General features: G+C 40.4%; 2 protein-coding genes across 10 annotated transcripts in view; both read left to right on the top strand.

Moving 5' to 3' along the window:
* Nucleotides 1-1249: 1249 nt before the first annotated feature.
* On the top strand, nucleotides 1250-11848 carry grb7 (growth factor receptor bound protein 7). The gene is given in 16 exon segments (XM_008314083.3): nucleotides 1250-1495; nucleotides 2267-2468; nucleotides 3012-3138; nucleotides 5288-5444; nucleotides 5542-5663; nucleotides 6823-6897; nucleotides 7468-7605; nucleotides 7730-7840; nucleotides 7962-8060; nucleotides 8227-8310; nucleotides 8409-8525; nucleotides 9294-9351; nucleotides 9471-9558; nucleotides 9724-9817; nucleotides 9902-9949; nucleotides 9952-11848. Coding segments are annotated over 15 exon segments (1590 nt in total). The 5' UTR covers nucleotides 1250-1495; nucleotides 2267-2298; the 3' UTR covers nucleotides 10054-11848.
* A 789-nt stretch (nucleotides 11849-12637) lies between these two features.
* Nucleotides 12638-17435, top strand: part of LOC103381632 (SRC kinase signaling inhibitor 1) — a 73821-nt gene continuing 69023 nt past the window's right edge. For 7 of the 9 annotated variants that reach the window (XM_025057576.1, XM_025057579.1, XM_025057583.1 and 4 more), the window contains exons 1-4: nucleotides 12638-13726; nucleotides 14666-14856; nucleotides 14940-15020; nucleotides 15144-15230. In XM_025057576.1, coding sequence (XP_024913344.1) covers nucleotides 15017-15020; nucleotides 15144-15230 — 91 coding nt within the window. In that variant the 5' untranslated portion in view covers nucleotides 12638-13726; nucleotides 14666-14856; nucleotides 14940-15016. Of the gene's footprint in view, nucleotides 13782-14665; nucleotides 14857-14939; nucleotides 15021-15143; nucleotides 15231-17435 lie in introns of all 9 variants that reach the window. The other 2 variants (XM_025057577.1, XM_025057578.1) reach the window with 2 other exon arrangements.

The following is a 17435-nucleotide window of genomic DNA, read 5'->3' on the forward strand; positions in this document are numbered from 1 at the left end:
TTACTGTATGTGAGAGTAGTTGGTCTTTGACGGCCAAACCTGAGTTAAGGGACTTTCTCTCACCAACGGTTGGTAGTGTCACTATTATCAGAACTCCATCAGATGACTATAACGTTCATGTCGGGGATGAAGGATTGTACCAAATATGAAGGCTCTCTAACTATAAACAGTGCAGACATGAAGGGGAAGGAAACCTAGCTCAGATGTCTGGGTTCACTACAGGCTGCTGCTTCTGCATACATAATGACTGAAAGAGCGACAACACAGGACTCTGTGTAGCTCGGTGGTGAGCTGGATAGCCTTGGTGGCCGACCTCTGTCTTCAGGGGCACGGCTGTGCATTTAGCTGCTCATGAGATTCAGCAGGGCTCCCTCTTTGTGGAACCATCTGGTTTAAAAGTGGGCACTTCTTTCAAGATTGATTGTAAATCTGTAAGTTCCCCTGTAAACGGTTTCTGTGGGGATTTCCTGAACACATTAATAAACATGGTTTGATCCAACAAAGGGTGCGGAAGAAGGGTTTTTTTTTTTTTTGAGTTTGAAATACAGTAGTCAGTTTATAACGTTTGTTGTTATGATTCTGTGACTGAACAAGCAGTAAATATTTAACCCAGACTGGTAGCAAAGATAGAGAATAAACTACACACAAGATAAAGACATTTGACCTTCAGTTAGTCAAGCTCAACACTAGGTGGTGACAAACATTTAACAGAGATGACTATAAATGCACACGTCTTTGCAGAATTAATGAAAATAAAAGCATTTAGTTAAAGGATTTTTAAAAAACATGCATCATTATCAAGAATCCACAAATCCACCAACTGATTTGATGATGTCTGTGAAGTACCATTTAAGATGTTTTGGCACAGTATACAGAATTCATAAATAAAATCGATGCACAAGAATCAATGTTCAGAAGTGACATTTAACTGACCTTTAGTCTTTAATAAATTGTAGGCAAATGCAGACATGGTACGCTAGGTGGGTTAAAGAAAAACTCAATCATGTCCCGAATGTTTAAATGTATGTGTGTGTGTGTGTATGTATATATATATATATATTAGATTTAAATATATAACTTAGATTCTATAACTTGAGTAAAGATGCAAATAACTATATTAATCTACAAAACTCATAACTTCATGTATTCAAACATGGTAAAACTTTGGAAAACATTCAAATTCAAAGCAAATAAAAAAGCAGGACGAATGTGAGTGCTTGGAATACATTCAAACGTAAGGAAATAAAAAAGCAGGACGAATGTGAGTGGGCGTGACCAGAGCGTACACCTGATGGTCAGGCTCCTCCCACCGGCTCTGTCTCCACAGACTGGAGCTGGCACCTTATTGAAGAAGTACAGCTTTTTGTTTTGTTTCTGGTCCACGTGAGAAAAACACGCAGAAACAAAGCCCACACAACTATTTTAGTATCAGAGCTGGGATTAGGACGACAAGTGACTGATGAAACTAACTGAAAGACTGGACGCTGTTTTACAGGTGTGTTTCTTTTTCTCTCTTTACTCCCTGCTTCACCTAGGCTAATAAGAAGCTAGTCCAAACCAGGTGCAGGCTGGTCTGAACCGCGAAAAAATAGCTAACGCCAACACCAGGAGGACTAAGCCCGTGTATTGTTGATTACATTACCATTTCATTGTCAGTGTTGTTAAAGTACAGCGCTGGTGACCAAAACTTTGCTCAGAATCAAAACGAGTAATTTCACTAGTTTCTCTATGAGATTTGCTGCTGTGCAAACCTGCGCCTCAATCAGACTTCCAGAACCTTTAAATATGTCAATGTACAGAATGGAATTTTGTTTCTATGCTTTTATGTTTTTTGTAGAAATAAATAAGCCATGTAATTAAAATAAAACAAGCTCATACTCGTCTAATTATCCTAAATCTCTGGAGAAAAACAGGTTGGATCTGACTGGGTTCAGTGCACTAATGTAGTATGTACCTATTTTTATTTTCTCAGGCTGTATCAGAACTATTGAGTGGACATCTACTGATATCAGTCTAACATCATTTCTGTTGTTTTACACATTTTCATTTTCCATATATACAAAATAATCAAAAAGAAAAATTGCATGTTTTTTCATTTTATTTAAATCGACAATTACTGTAGTCCAGCTGATGTTATTGATATTGACTGAAACAATAACCACCTCATTTTTATACAGATACATAGTGTCTAACCTGTATTAAGGTTGAACTGTTTGGTCAGTAAAAACTCTAGTTTCTGACTTTTGTTCTTCTCTCATCTCTTCAGGTAAAAAAAACCCTCTCATCTCTTCAGGTAACATGATGGAAGTAGCAGAACCCTGGACAGAAGTTTTTGGGAGCTCGGAGAGGATGGAGAATTCTGAAGGTGCTGACTTATTGCTGAGCAGCTCCACGCTGACTCTGTCGCCTCTAGTAGCCGATTCTCCTTCTGTTCACCGCTCCCAGCCCATCCTCATCACCTCAAACAGGTCAGACCAACAGGAGCAATCATAAAACACACACACAGGCAGCTTTATTCTGTGTGTGTGTGTGTGTGTGTGTGAAGAGGCCAATGAAATTGTCCACAAATGCATACACACATGAACATGAGTCAGTTGTAGTCAGTAGTTATTGACTCAAGTTAGTGACTCAACATCAGTCATCAGATGTTTAAGGCAGTTTCTATTACGACATCAATAATCCCAGATACTCCCTGTTTAATAATTTAAGATGTTTCAATAATCCCAGATACTCCCTGTTTAAAAGACAGTGTAATAATAAAGCTGTCATTGCACAGAGGGCTGGGTGTGTGTTCTACTGCGCACACACAAGCACACATACTCATAAACACAGTGGCCATTGTGGAGCTGTTTTACTTTATGATTATTATTTTTGGTTGGAGGACAAACAGACAGGAAACATAAAAATATTAGCCAAAAAGACACAAAGTCAGCCAATATAAACCTCCGTTTCTATCATTTTCTCTGCTTCTGCCATTGTTTTAAAATGTTCTACTCCTGTGACATTTCCAGGGTGAGATCCAAGGAACCTTTCTCCTCCTCCGTCCCGTCCATCCCGAACCCTTTCCCTGAGCTCTGCAGTCCCTCCAAGTCTCCTGTCCTCACTGGTTCACTTCCACCATCTTCCAGTGACAAACATGTGAGTTTCAACCTGACCAGTTTGGTTTGAATATTGTTTACACGCTTTCACTTTCACAGCAGATGTAAATTCACCTGTAAATATGAGGAAGTTGATGTTGCTACGTTTCAGTGTGTTTACCTGCTTGTGCAAGAAATCTATATTCTCTTCCTGTTTGGCAAATGTAGTCACAAAAGTACAGAGCTGAAAGGTGTGAAGAAAACCCCTACAAGAACAACAGAAACAGAAAGCCCTGTGAGGGTTTTGTTTAAACAAACGAGTGTATTAGTGGTGTTAATCCCGTCACACCTGCCCCCACATTCAGGGTCTGATGGGTGACGACTTACGAGGAGATTCTGTAAATGTGTCTCAACCTGTCAAAAAAGCTGCAGCAGCAGGACTTGATCAGATCTGACAGCTGAGACGTGTTTCAGTTTCTACACTGCATCATTTTCTGACAAACACTGCCAAAGTAAACATGTCTGTTATCACAGGTGTGTGACATGGGCCAGAAGCACCCCAGGGGTTTCTGTTTACAGTAGACCACTGAAGCTGCTCATGTTAACTTTGTAGCAGTGTTAATGTCGTTGATGTGTAATTTTCCGTTACAGGCTTAGTCAACATCAATCAATCTGCAGCAGGAAAGTGCGACTTCTTATTCTGCTGACTGCAGGGAAGCAGCGTTGTGCTTGTGTGCTTGTGCTTGTGCCTGACAGGCCTGCCTGCAGGCCAGATTGGTCTCCTGGTAAAAATATTTTTGACTCCAGAGTTTCAAACAGCTCCAGCCTCTTCGTTTATTATTGTCAGTTTCCAAAACCTTTAAATGTAGATGTAACCCAGTTTCCACCTGTGCTGTGGCCCAACCTTTAGTTAAAGTGTGGCAGGTGTCATATTTTTATTTTGTTGATTTCCCAAGAACACTGACAATCTTTACTTTTTGATGCCTAATAAATAAACATACAGTGTTATTACTGACAGTAATGTGTTCTTCTTCATACACATACAGAACACAGAAATTGAACCAAAAAAAAGAGCTTGTTTTGAAAGAGAAACTAACAGAGAGAGAATGGTTGCAGTCCACTGGTGTTGCCTCATAACACAGGGCTGCACCTGTGTTACAGCAATCATTTACCTGCAGAGTAAAAACCCAGTCAAACACACCTGTTGTATGAGGTCATCAGGGACTCGCCCACATGATGACGCCGCACAGGTGAAAGAGGTCAGCACAAAGCAGCATAAAACAGTAGTATTATTTTCACTACACTACATTCAACTACAAAATAACCTTTTTTTTTTACCTGTGTGAATTATTCTCAAAATTAGACTTTTTTGTTTTATTCCAGTCTTGTCTCCACTGTTGTCCCACTCTGTAAGCTTTGTGTCCTTAGGACATAAGCTACACAGAGTCCTCTCCTGCCTCCCCCTCACTGTTTAATAACAAACCTGCTCAGGAGTCCGAGTGGACGGGCTGGATATTGAAGTAGAGTGAAAGAATGTCGTGCCCCACATGAACCTGTCTGCTGTAAAGTCAGACATTATTTGTCGAGACTGACGCCAGCACTAACCCAACCTGTCACAGTGTGTTGATTGACAGCTGCAGGTTTCTGGTTGTTCAGGTTGGTTTTGTTTCCATCTGACACAATTTAAATTCACCAGGACATTTTCTGCTACAGAGGTTTTGACCTCTGAATAACCTGCACCAGGTTCATCTGAACAGGATCAAGGAAGCAGACTGTCTGCATGTACTGCATGACTATAGATACACAGTACAGATACAAAACTGTGAGAGTGTAGAGAGTAGAAAAGGATCAGATAATATTTTATGTATCACATTGAGAGGGGATTAAATAGGATTTTAGCAAAAGTACTGTGGTTTAAGTCCGCCTCCATGAACATGGTTTTCAAAAAGTGTTTTTGGGTTCAACCCAGGAATATTTTATCACCACTAAGAAAAGAAATTGAATGCATTTGTTACAGTAGTAGATGGATAGAAGAAATTCCACAATACCCTGCATATATGTAAAAGAGGGAAAAAAAAGGATTACAGGCCTTGTGTAGAGTTGACATTTCCTTGGCCCTGGAGTTTATCTTGAAAGATTACGTTTTTGCTGCAGCTTTTTTACTCTACCCTGGAGCTAAATCCTTCATCTGCCACCTTGTCTTTATTCAGCTGATCAAGGTGTATGGAGAAGACAGTCACAGCAGGTCTGTCTGGGTCTCTCCTGGAGCTAACGCCAGAGAAGTTTGTCACATGTTGGTCCAGACGGCCCACTGCAGCGACCAAGAGAACTGGGCTCTACTGGAACTCCATCCTGCCCTTGGTCTGGGTAAGCTGGAACTTCTTATCCATATTTAATTAAGGACTTTTAATTACTATTAAAAACTTCTTTTTCTCTCAACACTAACCACTCTTTAATTCATCAGAGCGGTGTCTCGAGGACCATGAGGATGTGCTGAAGGTTCAGTCCACCTGGTCTCTGAAAAGCGACACAAGGCTTGTTTTCTGTAAGAACTACGCCAAGTACGAGTTCTTCAGGAAACCAGTGGTAGGCAGCCTTCATTGTGTTTACACTTAGTGATGTCTGGTGGCTTGAAAAGCCTTTAGTTACACAACCACAAAATCCAACAAGTGGTTCCTTCCAGGTACATTAAGCTGGGACATGAAGGATTTCCACTGATTTCATTAGACGTGTTGCTGCAGTGGATGCTGACAGAGCCTGACGTCAGAAAACCTGAATGATTGGCAGGTTTGCGTGTTGTTGCAGACACACTGACTTATGTACAGTTTCAGATATTAAATTACACCATTGCTGGTGCCTTTACTATGAAACAAAGGTGACACATCACACTGATAACTGGTTCTGATGGACCTCCCACTGGTGTCTCAACGAAGAGGCTCCAGGCTGCATCAGAAGAAAACTGGTCAGGATCTGACCACAGTACACCACAGTGTTAGGTTTTCTTTGAAATGAAGACTTCTATGTTCAATACTGTTGTTAAGGTAGAAATGATCTTTACTCAGATCAGAAGCTCATCTTACTTCAGCCTCACTGTGTGCAGGGCAGTATAGTTGGTCTACAGCCAACGAGCTGTCTGACACAAATGTCAATCAGACTGTGAAAACCCTGAGCTGTCAATATTACAAAGATAAATCAAATTTACTTAAAATTTTTAAAAATTGTTTCTTGGCCACAATTATAATATTATTTCCCCCTAATGGCTTTCATACGGTGAGCTCACAGATGTTATCATTCACACAATCTGTGCTGCATGCTCCAGTCTGATAGTCACACGCTGTGAGCCTGAATGGCAAATAACTTCAATGGAAACACTTTTGTAAACACTAACTAAGAGAGACTTAGAGAGTAAGAACGCCTTTTGTCAACTGTATGCATGTGCCACAAAGCTGCTGTAGGTACAGTGTGTATTTATGCTATCCTACTTATCATCATTGACTTTATAATTATGGTACATGTCTAGTTTTCTGCACCTTCGACAAAGGAATGTATTCTCTGTGAGGTGTGTTTGAGCTGGTGACTTAATCAGGGTTAAAACCAAGACAGCCTAATCAGCTGATGATGATGATGTTTGTGGAGAGCAGAAGCTGCTGCCTCGTCTTGTAAATACGTCTTCTCTTGCTCTCTGACATCTCTCATCCTCCTGACTCTTCTCCTCTTCTCTTTTTTTCTTCTCCTCCCTTGGCAGCTCTTCTTCCCAGAGAACATGATCTCTGACAGTGCAGATGTCAGCAAGGGCATGACGTCGGCAGAACTCATCCAGGTAAGATCAGCATGACTCCTCTTTATTCCCAATTTAGTAATTCTTAAAGATTAGAAAATGAAAGTAATGAGGCAAAGCCCCATGACTAAACTGAATTTCAAAAATGTCACCATGAAGTGGACCATCAGAGGGGGAACCTATTTTTTGTGCGTATTAGACCTCAACTTATTAAAGGTCCTGAAATCCCTTGATCAGAAATAATCTATTCCAAAAAAAAAAAATCACTTGTTGTGGCCCAGTGATGCCAGACATAAAAAAAACCCCATACATTTAAACCAGTTCTGTTCCTCTGTGAACTTGCCTCACCTCAGCTCTTCCTGTCTTTTTGGTCGTAAAATTTAAGGAGGCACCTTTCAAGAGGGAACAGGATAATGACTGTAATCAAAGGAGTTGAACAGTCATTTCTTTTATATGGGTGCATTATATTTGTCCTTGTGCAAGGAAAGGGGCATCTGGCACCAGGTTAGGAGACAACAAAGTTATAACAATAACAGCGTTGTTAAGGACTTCTTCTGCTTCTGTCCCACCATTAACTCCAGAAGCTCAGATCTCTGCTGGCTTTATTTACAGAACCTTCTCAGGTCTGGGACCTGTCCAGAGATCCAGGGCTTCCTCCATGTCAAAGAACCCAGTCGAAAAGCCTGGAAAAAGATTTATTTCTTCCTCCGTCGGTCTGGGCTCTATTGCTCCACCAAGGGCTCCTCCAAGGTCAGAGCGCCTGAATTTCATAGCATCTGTGTTGAGAAATCCAAAAGAGAAAAAAACACCTGATCAAATGTTAACACCTTGTTCCCTGGTCGTGTACTTAAATGATGTTGTGTTTGGCTCTCAGGAGCCTCGGCATCTGCAATATGTAGCTGATCTGGAAGATCTGAACGTATACAAGGTGGTAAATGGACGTAAACTGTACGGGGCGCCTTCTGACTTCACCTTCTCAATCAAGGTATTCACTTCCTCAGGGCCAGAAATGTGACAGGAGAGAGAAAGTTATTCTTGTGTTGGTGGTTCATTGAAGGAGAGCTGTTCACAGGCTCAGTCTGACTGTTTTTACGTTGTACACGCAGCTGTCCAAAAACCCCGTCCGTGCTCAGGACCTGAAGATCCTCTGCACCGAGAACGAGCAGACACGAACTTGCTGGACGTCTGCCTTTCGACTCTTCAAGGTTCCTCATCTTGATAGACACACAGTATATGCATATTCTTTTGGCTTTGCTGTCAGAACATTGGTGTGCCCTGAAGTCTATATATTTAGACTTTGAGGAAATGCACTCCTTTTCATTTTGCCTATATTCTAATGTTACAATAATGTGTGTGTGTGTGTGCTGTCAGCATGGGAAGCAGCTTCACTGTAACTACCAGTTGTCCAAGTTAGTACCAAAGAAGCTGGAAGGAACCAACCTGACAGAACATAAAGTGAGTTGCTTATATATTGTATGTAGACACAGAGTCTCTTTGACATCTGACCAGCTACACATTCATCTATACATTTGTGTGTGTGTGTGTGTGAGCAGTGTAAGTCTGAGGCCAGCCTTGTGGCCATGGACTTCTCAGGGAAGACCGGAGGACGGGTCATCCAGAATTCAACAGAAGCCCAGATCGCAGAGAAGGAGGAGGGACAAGCCTGGAGGGTGAGGATGGAAGGACAGTTAAATCCCAGAGAAAAAAAAAGATGGAAATTATCTTTTATTTGTGTGAGGAGTGAAATGAGTCCAAACAATGAGCTGATATGTGGAAAAGTCTGAGAAGTGAGGAATATGCTTTTATTATTATATAATATTCGACTTGCAGATGAAAATAAAACCAAAACAAATTGTCGTTCTATAAACTGTGATAAAGTTTGGAAAATTAATATACCGTTTGTGTTTTTCAACACTTTGATGGGATTCTGTCACTGTTTGTTTGTGATTTAATCAGACTTATAAAGCTGCTGAGAGCAGTTTAGTGCGGGCTGCGTCTTTCTGACACTTCATTCAGAAACAAATTTAAGATGCAATTTCAAGAAAGTGCATCTGCCTCAACAACAGGGGCAATTAAACCAGAAGTCAATGGAAAAGAAAATTGTGAAAAACCCTCGTTTTCCCTTTTAGTTCAATTGTTGTCTTATCTCAAACACTTAGCACTTTGAAAATGACTTACTTGGAGATTTACAAGCTTTTATAAAAAATGTATAGAAGCCCTAGATGGAAGAAAAGCAACTGAAAAGTGAGTTTGTTAGTTAGTGATGTCCCATAATGTTGCATTATAGAGGATGAATTTCATCCTTTACTTCTCTTTCTTCCTCAGTCCTCAGAGTTATGTCCATTGTCTTAGTCTTAGAGCCCTAACAGTGACAGAAGATCAGCATATGCAAGTAAGAAATTTAACCAAAACTAAATTTTGTTTTTCCTCACTGACAGTGGAGAGAGTCCCTGAGGTGCAGCCTCCCCAACCTGAGTTCAGGTTCACGACCGACAAGTAAGTGCACATCTGAGGAAACGGAGAAAAGTTCATTTTTGAAGAGAATTAAAACATATGACTACTTCTCTGATGGCTTTCTGATTTCTGCATCTCCTTTGTGTTTGTTTTGACTGCAGCCATTCACAGGAGTCAGCCATGGTTCCATGGTGGTGTCTCCAGAAAAGAAGCTCAAAGACTGATCGAGAAGCAAGGCCTTGTGGACGGGTGAGTGGAGAAGGAGTTAAAGACAACATTCTTTGGCTTGTTACCCCATTTTGTTCTTTCACAACATTAGTGTTTCCTTACAAACAGTGGTATTTGTTGACATAGAAAAGACACAAATAAATTAAAGTGAAAACATAGTGTGTATTCAACATGTAAATATTCTAGGATGTTCCTCATCCGTGAGAGCCAGCAGCACGCGCAGTGTTTCGTTCTGTCACTGTGTTACCGGCTGAAGACCAAGCACTACCTGGTGATCCCTGTGAGTTCCCTCCACTGTCTCAGAGACTCCGACTCCTCTGGGATAAAACCACTCACTTAACTGTGATTGTCCTCCTCTGTCCAGTGTGAAGACGCAGGCAGGAAGTACTTTACCATGGACGACGGTCTGGTCTGACGCACTTCATAGACCTGCTGCAGCTGGTTGAGTTCCACCAGATCAACAAGGGCATCCTGCCCGTCTGCCTTAAACACCCCTGCATCTGTGTGGCACTGTAAACTGCCCCTCCTCTCTCCTCCCTTCCTCCCCTTAGTTCTTTCACACACGGACAGACTCTGTCACAGCTCTCTCTACTGATCCAGGATCAGCCCTCCGGCCCTTTATTTCCAGTCTGAGGTGTGATCCTCAGCCACACTGACGTCTAAGCAGCGTAGATAAACCCACTGGACCTTCTGATCATCTTAGCTCCGGAGCAGAGCAGAGGTATGCTGTTGTCTGTGTGATAGTGTCATCAGGTCTGCTCTCAGACATAGTCTCGGGGAATAGAGTGGGGGGAGGCTCCTCTTCCTTCATTATTTTTTAAATTATCCTCCTCCACCAGTGCAGCTCCAGACCTCTTTTTATCTTTAATTAACGAGCTATGCTCCCTTATGGAGGAGGCTTCATTAGTGATGCTGGACAGATTTTTTTTCTTTTACTGCTGTGGAGACAGAGCACTTTTTAAAACTCTGCACTTTTCAGTTACATCCTCACAGTCTGTTGGCCAGACGAGTCTGTGATTCAGGGGCAGCAGGGGGTAAATCTTCGGCTGCTGCACAGGTTACTTCGCTTAAACGGCCATCAGAGGGCGCTCTGCGTCAAAGCTCTAAAGATTAACTCATGGGGTTGGAAGGGCTGGAAGGAATGAAGTAGAGGGCCACATAGATTTACATCACAAATGTTTTTTTTTTTTCTTACTTGGAAATATGAGCTTAAAGTAAGAAAGTTTCAGCTTAAAAAAGTGAAAAAAGAATGGCGTGTAAAGTCAGAATTTTTGGGTTGAGAGAAATTAAGAAATTAAAAATTAATTTTGGAATAATGTTTTATATCAAGCAAGATTTCTTGTAAAATGTATTCACAAGGCGAGAAAAAAGACTTGAATTTTACTTAGCAAATGATCCCTAATCTAAACCTATGATAATTCATTTCAATATAGCTTAAGCTAAAATGATGAGAAAAAACATAATACATTTTAAATGGTAGTACAAGAAAGAATTAAAGTCTCAAGATTGTCAGGAGACAGTGAGAAAATTCTAAAATATAAATCAAATTTCTTACTTCTTCTTCTGTAGAGGACTCTTGTCATTTAAAAACAGTTGTGAGGATGGATCATGCAGTGCACAGTTTGTCCCAGTTTGCGACATGTAGCATGTACATTTTTACTCCTCCCTCATTGCTTGTCTTGTTGTCCCTTAATGCAGTCAACCAGTCAACCTCTCGACCTCAATGATGCACAATGTTTCTGCAGAGATCTGCTAACCCTCTGTTTGCACAAATGGTGGTGAAGGAAAACTGTTATGATGCAACCAAATATGTTATATTAACATGTTCTATGCGGGTTTGTGAACATTTTCACATTAATTTCTGTCCTTGTGTTTAAATGTGGTTCAACATGTCTACACGTCACAGATGATCAGTCAGTCAGTCTGTCAGTCACAGCTGGAGAAAACCCACCAGGTTTTTTTAAGCTATGGAAACAGCGGCTATTGTAACTTGGTTATTCTAGGTCAAACATTGACTTTTTTATGTCTAAAAAAATGTCAGTACTAAAAGACAGATTGGTTTAATTATTGATGTGCAAGTATGTGTTTGGGATTTCATTAGCATCATCTAAATCCAAAAGAAATGTCTTTGAAACGAATCTACCTGAGACCTAAATATAGTTAAATATTACTTCAGTCTCATAAAGAAACTAATGTGTATCCATCTTTGGTTGTTTTTTGTTTTTTAATCAAACAGGGTTTGTTAGTTTTATGTCTTCCAAATGTTTAGAGATGTTTTATGTTGAATAAACAATTTCAAATTAAATTCTTCTAAATTTAAACTTTTTTGTTTTGGGGATTGTTTTGTGTTACCATCCAGCAACTAAATTTGTAGCCTCTACTGTAATCCAAACTGGTCGCCAGCAATACCTTCACAGTCCCAGGTGAAAAGTCTTCAGGTTGTCTGCACAGTGAGATTCAGCGTTAGGGCTACGATGGAAGAAAGAAAAAGAAAAAGATTTTGTTCAAACGTTTTAATAACATCTTAGGTTTTTCTTCTTAATATTCTCTCTTAAGTCATATAGACATCTCATACACTCGTGTGGGTGAGTGTATATTTTCAGCAGACCTAAAATAACCATATGGAAAAAATGGCCTAAGTATTGAGGCCACAGAAATATAAAATTGCACAGTTAATCTTAGGCAGCCTTATGGCAGTGACAGAAAAAGTATTGCTGCACATTTTCAATTGACTTAAATTATATGAATTTTATATATATATATATATATATATATATATATATATATATATATATATAAGCCGTTATCAGCTCCAAACTGCTCGACTTATCTACAAAGAAGGGAAGAAAAAAAAACTGGACTGGGTCCTGACAGAGCCTGTGGTGCAGGAACATGAAAGGCTGCAAGCCTGGGGTTAGTGTGCAGAGATCATACATCCCTCACTGCACAGTGGCTTCACCAGGAGCTAATTTCTGTCCCAACACACACACACACACACACACACACACTCAAGTGAGTGTGTGTGTACTTAAATACCAGTGTGCTCGGGTAATCTTCGCTTTCTCCACTGCAGCGCTCTGTGAAGAGGTTGCCATGGCAACAAATGTTTCAGACTGGCCTGGATGGGCAGGTAAATGAAGGGTTGAAAAGACAGGAGAAGCTGTCAGGGGAGGTGTGATTGAATCCAGCTGAGCGTAGGAGCAGCCAGGTGGATTTAAGGATTCACTTTCACCAAAAGCTGGAGAAATTCAACAGCACTTCAGACGGAGAAAGAGATCTGAATCGTGTTCTTGTGGTCGGAGAAGTGAGCTCCAAATTTGTTACACTCTGTCAGAATGATAGGAGTGTCTGTGTCAGGGCTGCAGGGCCATGAAATATCAGGCTCTTGGTGGAGCCTGTAGTTTTTGAAAGCCATCAAGGAAAGATAGACAGGGACACAGGAGGACACAACAACATGGAAGTCTTTCATGCATCCATCCATTCCCCACTGCCTAATCCTCTCAAGCAGGAGGGTGGTCACAGTCTCAGCAATCAATGGGTGGGTGGGGGGTGCACCCAGGACAGGTCTCCAGACCACTGCTGGGCCACACATAGAAACAAATAAGCATTCACACCCGCATTTACACTAATGCTGCATTAAGAGTAAACAACATAATTATATTGTTTTGAACTGTAGAAGGAAATAGGAGCAACAGGAGAAAACCCAAACACAGGAAGAACACACAAGTCTAGTAAAGCAGTAACCTTGTACTACCCAGTATCCCACTGTGTGGCCATGTCAGTAAAGGCATTAGGAGAAAACTAAAGTGAACTACTTGTCATTGTAACACAGCACACCGCTGCACACAATAAAACATGACCTCTGCATTTTACCCATCAACAAAGAGAGCACAATTGTCTAATGCAGTCGCTTAGGGGGCAGAGAAAGAAGACAAGAAAAGGTAACAACAACTAAAAAGAATCTTATAATTAAAAACGTGTATAACCATTTGCCCAGCTTACCCAAATGGCACGTAATATGGAATTGTGGGATTTTCACGTTTCCGATGCTACATGAATGCACCTCGTGTGACAACTACAACTTCAGCGTGACGACGTCACAACCTGTGTACCTCTGGCAGTCGACACCTGGTATCAAGATGCTCTGCTCCTCGTGCTAGCGTGTAGCTAGCTAAAGCATAACGGACAGGTTTTTGACCGTGCTGAAAACATATTCGTTAACAATTGTCTTACGCTAAACAAATGTAATAATTATTAAAGAGCGAATAAAAGTTTAAAAAATAGACTTTCTAAACGTTGATGTTTCTAAAATTATTTTCGAGAAATATTAAGCGTGTTGCTAGCTAAAGCAAAACGCACAGGTTTTTGACTGCTGAAAACGTTCGTTCATATTTTTCTTTTAAGCTAAACAAATGTAATAATTATCAATAGCGAATAAAAGTTTTTTATAATAGAAATTTTAAAAGTTGATGTATAGTAAAGTTGATGTTGTAAAGTTGTATGTTACTCTATTTAGCAGAATTGTCTGTTTGCAAAGGCAGTCCTCAGTACGAAGCTAATACTGTTATAGCATGGAAAGGTTGAAAGTCCTGATCTGATTGATTGTGAGGTACAGCAGACTGATTAATATTGTTGAGGACAACGCTTTCACTGAAGCTTTGAAAGCACAGTCTACAAATCATTGTCTAAATAAGTAAACTCCACTAACTGAATCTATTTTTTTTTTACTTAAAAGTTTGCATTCTTGCTATTTTTCCATATTAATAATTTCACCATATAGATTAGTCACAGAACATCTGTAAAACACACTACCTGCTTTTTGGTCTGGTAATATACAGAAATTAGGTTTTTGTGATGTAAATAAATGTGTAGTGTCTAGCAGCAGATTTGAAAGCCATCCAGGTCATAGTCAAGGTTGAAGAGTTCTGTTAGGCAACTGGACGTGAAATTTTCTCAAAGAAGTTCTAACTGGTGTTGGGGAGTACAGCCCTTAAAGAAATGTCTTTTTTGAGAAAGTTTCACCTCAAGTTGCCTAACAGAACTCTTCAACCTTATGTATTGTATTCTATGTCACCAGGGCAGGACTCAACACTGAGCCATTATTAAGCAATGTTTTCTGTTTTTTCAGGTGACACTGGTGCTCGTCAGATGCCTCCTCCCTCACTATGCCCCGACACCTTCCAGACTCTGTGCCCCTCTGTGATGTTTGCCTACATTTCACCGACGTCCTTTGTTGTGACATATGGCCGCGTCAAGGAAAGACTCATCAGTCCCTGTTTGAAGTTTTCCCCAACTACCTCTGTCTGTCTCTGTGTGAGGGTAATTGCTGTCACTCTATGTGATATGTGCACCGTTACTGTACGTGAGTGTGAAACTGGAGCTGCTTCTGATTCATTATTCAGGTCCCCTGGTCAGACGTGTAGGCAGAGGGAGAGAACACAGCTGCTCCTGCTGTCGCCGGTCAACCTGGAATACATGAATGTGTAATTATTCTGTCATCCCGTCTGTCTGCACCAAGATTTCTCACTTTTTTTTAAAGCTCCTCTGTATTTATTGCCTTTTTTCTCTTGTGTGTGCCCTCTGTGTTTGCTCTGTCAATTATTCAGCATGTCAGCAGACCACCTGTCAGCTCCCCGTCCAGTCCCCCGGTCTCCTGGTCTCCTCATATGGACGCAGCTTCATCTGGAGAAAAGGTACAAGAACTCAATTAACTTGATTGTGGTTTGGATACATCTTTTGCAAAAAAGTGATCTTCAGTTCTAGAGGTAAAATGTCAATTAGCCGACTAAAGGAGTAGCAAAGCAAAAAATCTACAAAATATACTGTATCAAGTTGACTGAATGATAACTAAAAAATAAAGAATATGTATATTAGCATGAACTAATTAGTATTACCTTCGTTTTGATCTCATAGCTAACCTGTTGTGGTTTTTTGTTATGAATAAAATAGTAAATAGCTAAAACATTTAATACATTAATTTCACCCCCAATAATGATCTTTAAAATTTAATTTTAACAAAAAAGACAAAGACCAAAAATACATTGTCCTAGTGCCACAGCTGCCCCCTCAGCCAGACCTTGGTTTTTACCTTGTATTTGTTCTCCATGTCCTTCTCTGGCTTCATGACTTGAGTTACTCAGAAAACACAGATAATATAATTGTCTGTACTTGTACAGTAAGATTCAGGTTTACATTTCATTCGTGTGTTTTTATTCCCTGTTAGTCAGGAAATCAATCCTAAGTGGATTCCAATCCTTCCCTTCTCCCGTCCCCACAAATTCCTTTCCTTCCTGATTAAACCCTTGTGCTCCTCAATGAGATTCCAGAGAGGTAGAGAGCAAGGATGAGCATAGATCACACTGATATTTTTCCATTACAAACCTGTGGCATGTGCAGAGTAAGGATGTGAGTAGCTCAAGGACAGAGATCAGTCACTCAGCATCTGCTCACTCAAGGTCCTGCTGTAGTCCTATATTTAATTTAACACCATCTCTTATTTACCAGCCACTGAATCCAGGTCAAGAGGAACAAAACCAGGCTCTGTGAACACGGCCTCAGGTGCCGGGACACAGTTTTATAACAGGTTACAGGATAAAAAATTCAGGCTTGCTCATTGTCACCCTATTGGATGTTATTCTATATTTAGTTTGGTTTATAGGTAGGAGTTTTTTTTATGCAAAAAAACTTATTTCGCTGCATCTTTTACAGCAATGTCTATTTATGTAGTGCTCAGATATTCCCTGTCCTTCTCTCGCTTTCCTGGAAATCCTATTATTAAGTGTCAGTGTGTGTATGATCTGCAGCCCACATGACACTGAATACACACACATACACACACTCTGCCTCATTAAATTCAAGGCCTTAAAGGAGTGAATTACATCCACAGGCAGTGCATGATTTACTCTGACGTTTCCTCTGCATGAAGACACATCCTAGCACAGATGAGCTGCCTCTGCACTTTTTTTTTTCTTATTTTCTTCTGTCACTTATCACAACCAGTAGAATCACAAATGTGTTTTGATATGCTGTCAGCTTGAACCACACTTGGCATTTTCGTTTAAAATTCTTATTTTGTGTTTAAAAAGATCCACCGTGTGGAACATTCACTGCCTGTTTTATTGGTAACCAAAGTGTAAAATGCTGCATTTAGTTTTTAGGTTTTCTAGCATAAAGTTTGTGGTCTGCTGAGTCTGCTCACACATGGATTTTAATCACCGGAACAGAGGACGCAGTAAAAGCTGGTTAATGCTCCTGGAAGTACTGTAGTATAAGTAGAAGTAGTAGTGGTCCCACTGCAGGGCAGCAGATTTCTGCCTTCTCGGGAGTAGTGTTCAGAAAGGTGGCTTGAATTTTCACAGCTGTGATAGTGCTACTAGGATTTATTGAAGTATTCCTCTGCCAAATCAAAGGATCACTGTTAATTAGAAGTCTGATTGACTGCAGAGTTGACTTGAGTTTCTGTTTGTGTCTGACCTTTAAGTATTAAAGAATTTTAGTAGTTTTGGAGTTCATAAATCCTCATTAAAGGAGGAATAATTCCTGAACCCTGGGATTGGCATGAAAAGTATAATAAAGAAGATAAACACTGAGCCGCAACATTGAGCAGTTATAGTTGTGAGAAAGTACTCTGAAATGTCTATTCTATTCTGTTTGCTTCTGTTGTATTTTTAATGTAATGTCGAACTGCAACGACAATACATACAACAAACTCTAACAGTGCAGTCCCTGCTACTGCAGCAGCCTGAGACTTCACTTATTTAGTACGAGGACGGTGTGAGCTTATGAGTCTTCCACTTGGTGGAAAAAACATGTCTGTGCTGCACAGGGAGAAGAGTCTGGCTGAAACTGAGTGTTTCCCCACGTTGTGAGCACATGATCCTGCAGAGCGTGTAATGATT

This window comes from Cynoglossus semilaevis, chromosome 8 (genome assembly GCF_000523025.1).
Source record: "Cynoglossus semilaevis isolate Cse_v1.0 chromosome 8, Cse_v1.0, whole genome shotgun sequence".
NCBI lineage: Eukaryota > Metazoa > Chordata > Actinopteri > Pleuronectiformes > Cynoglossidae > Cynoglossus > Cynoglossus semilaevis.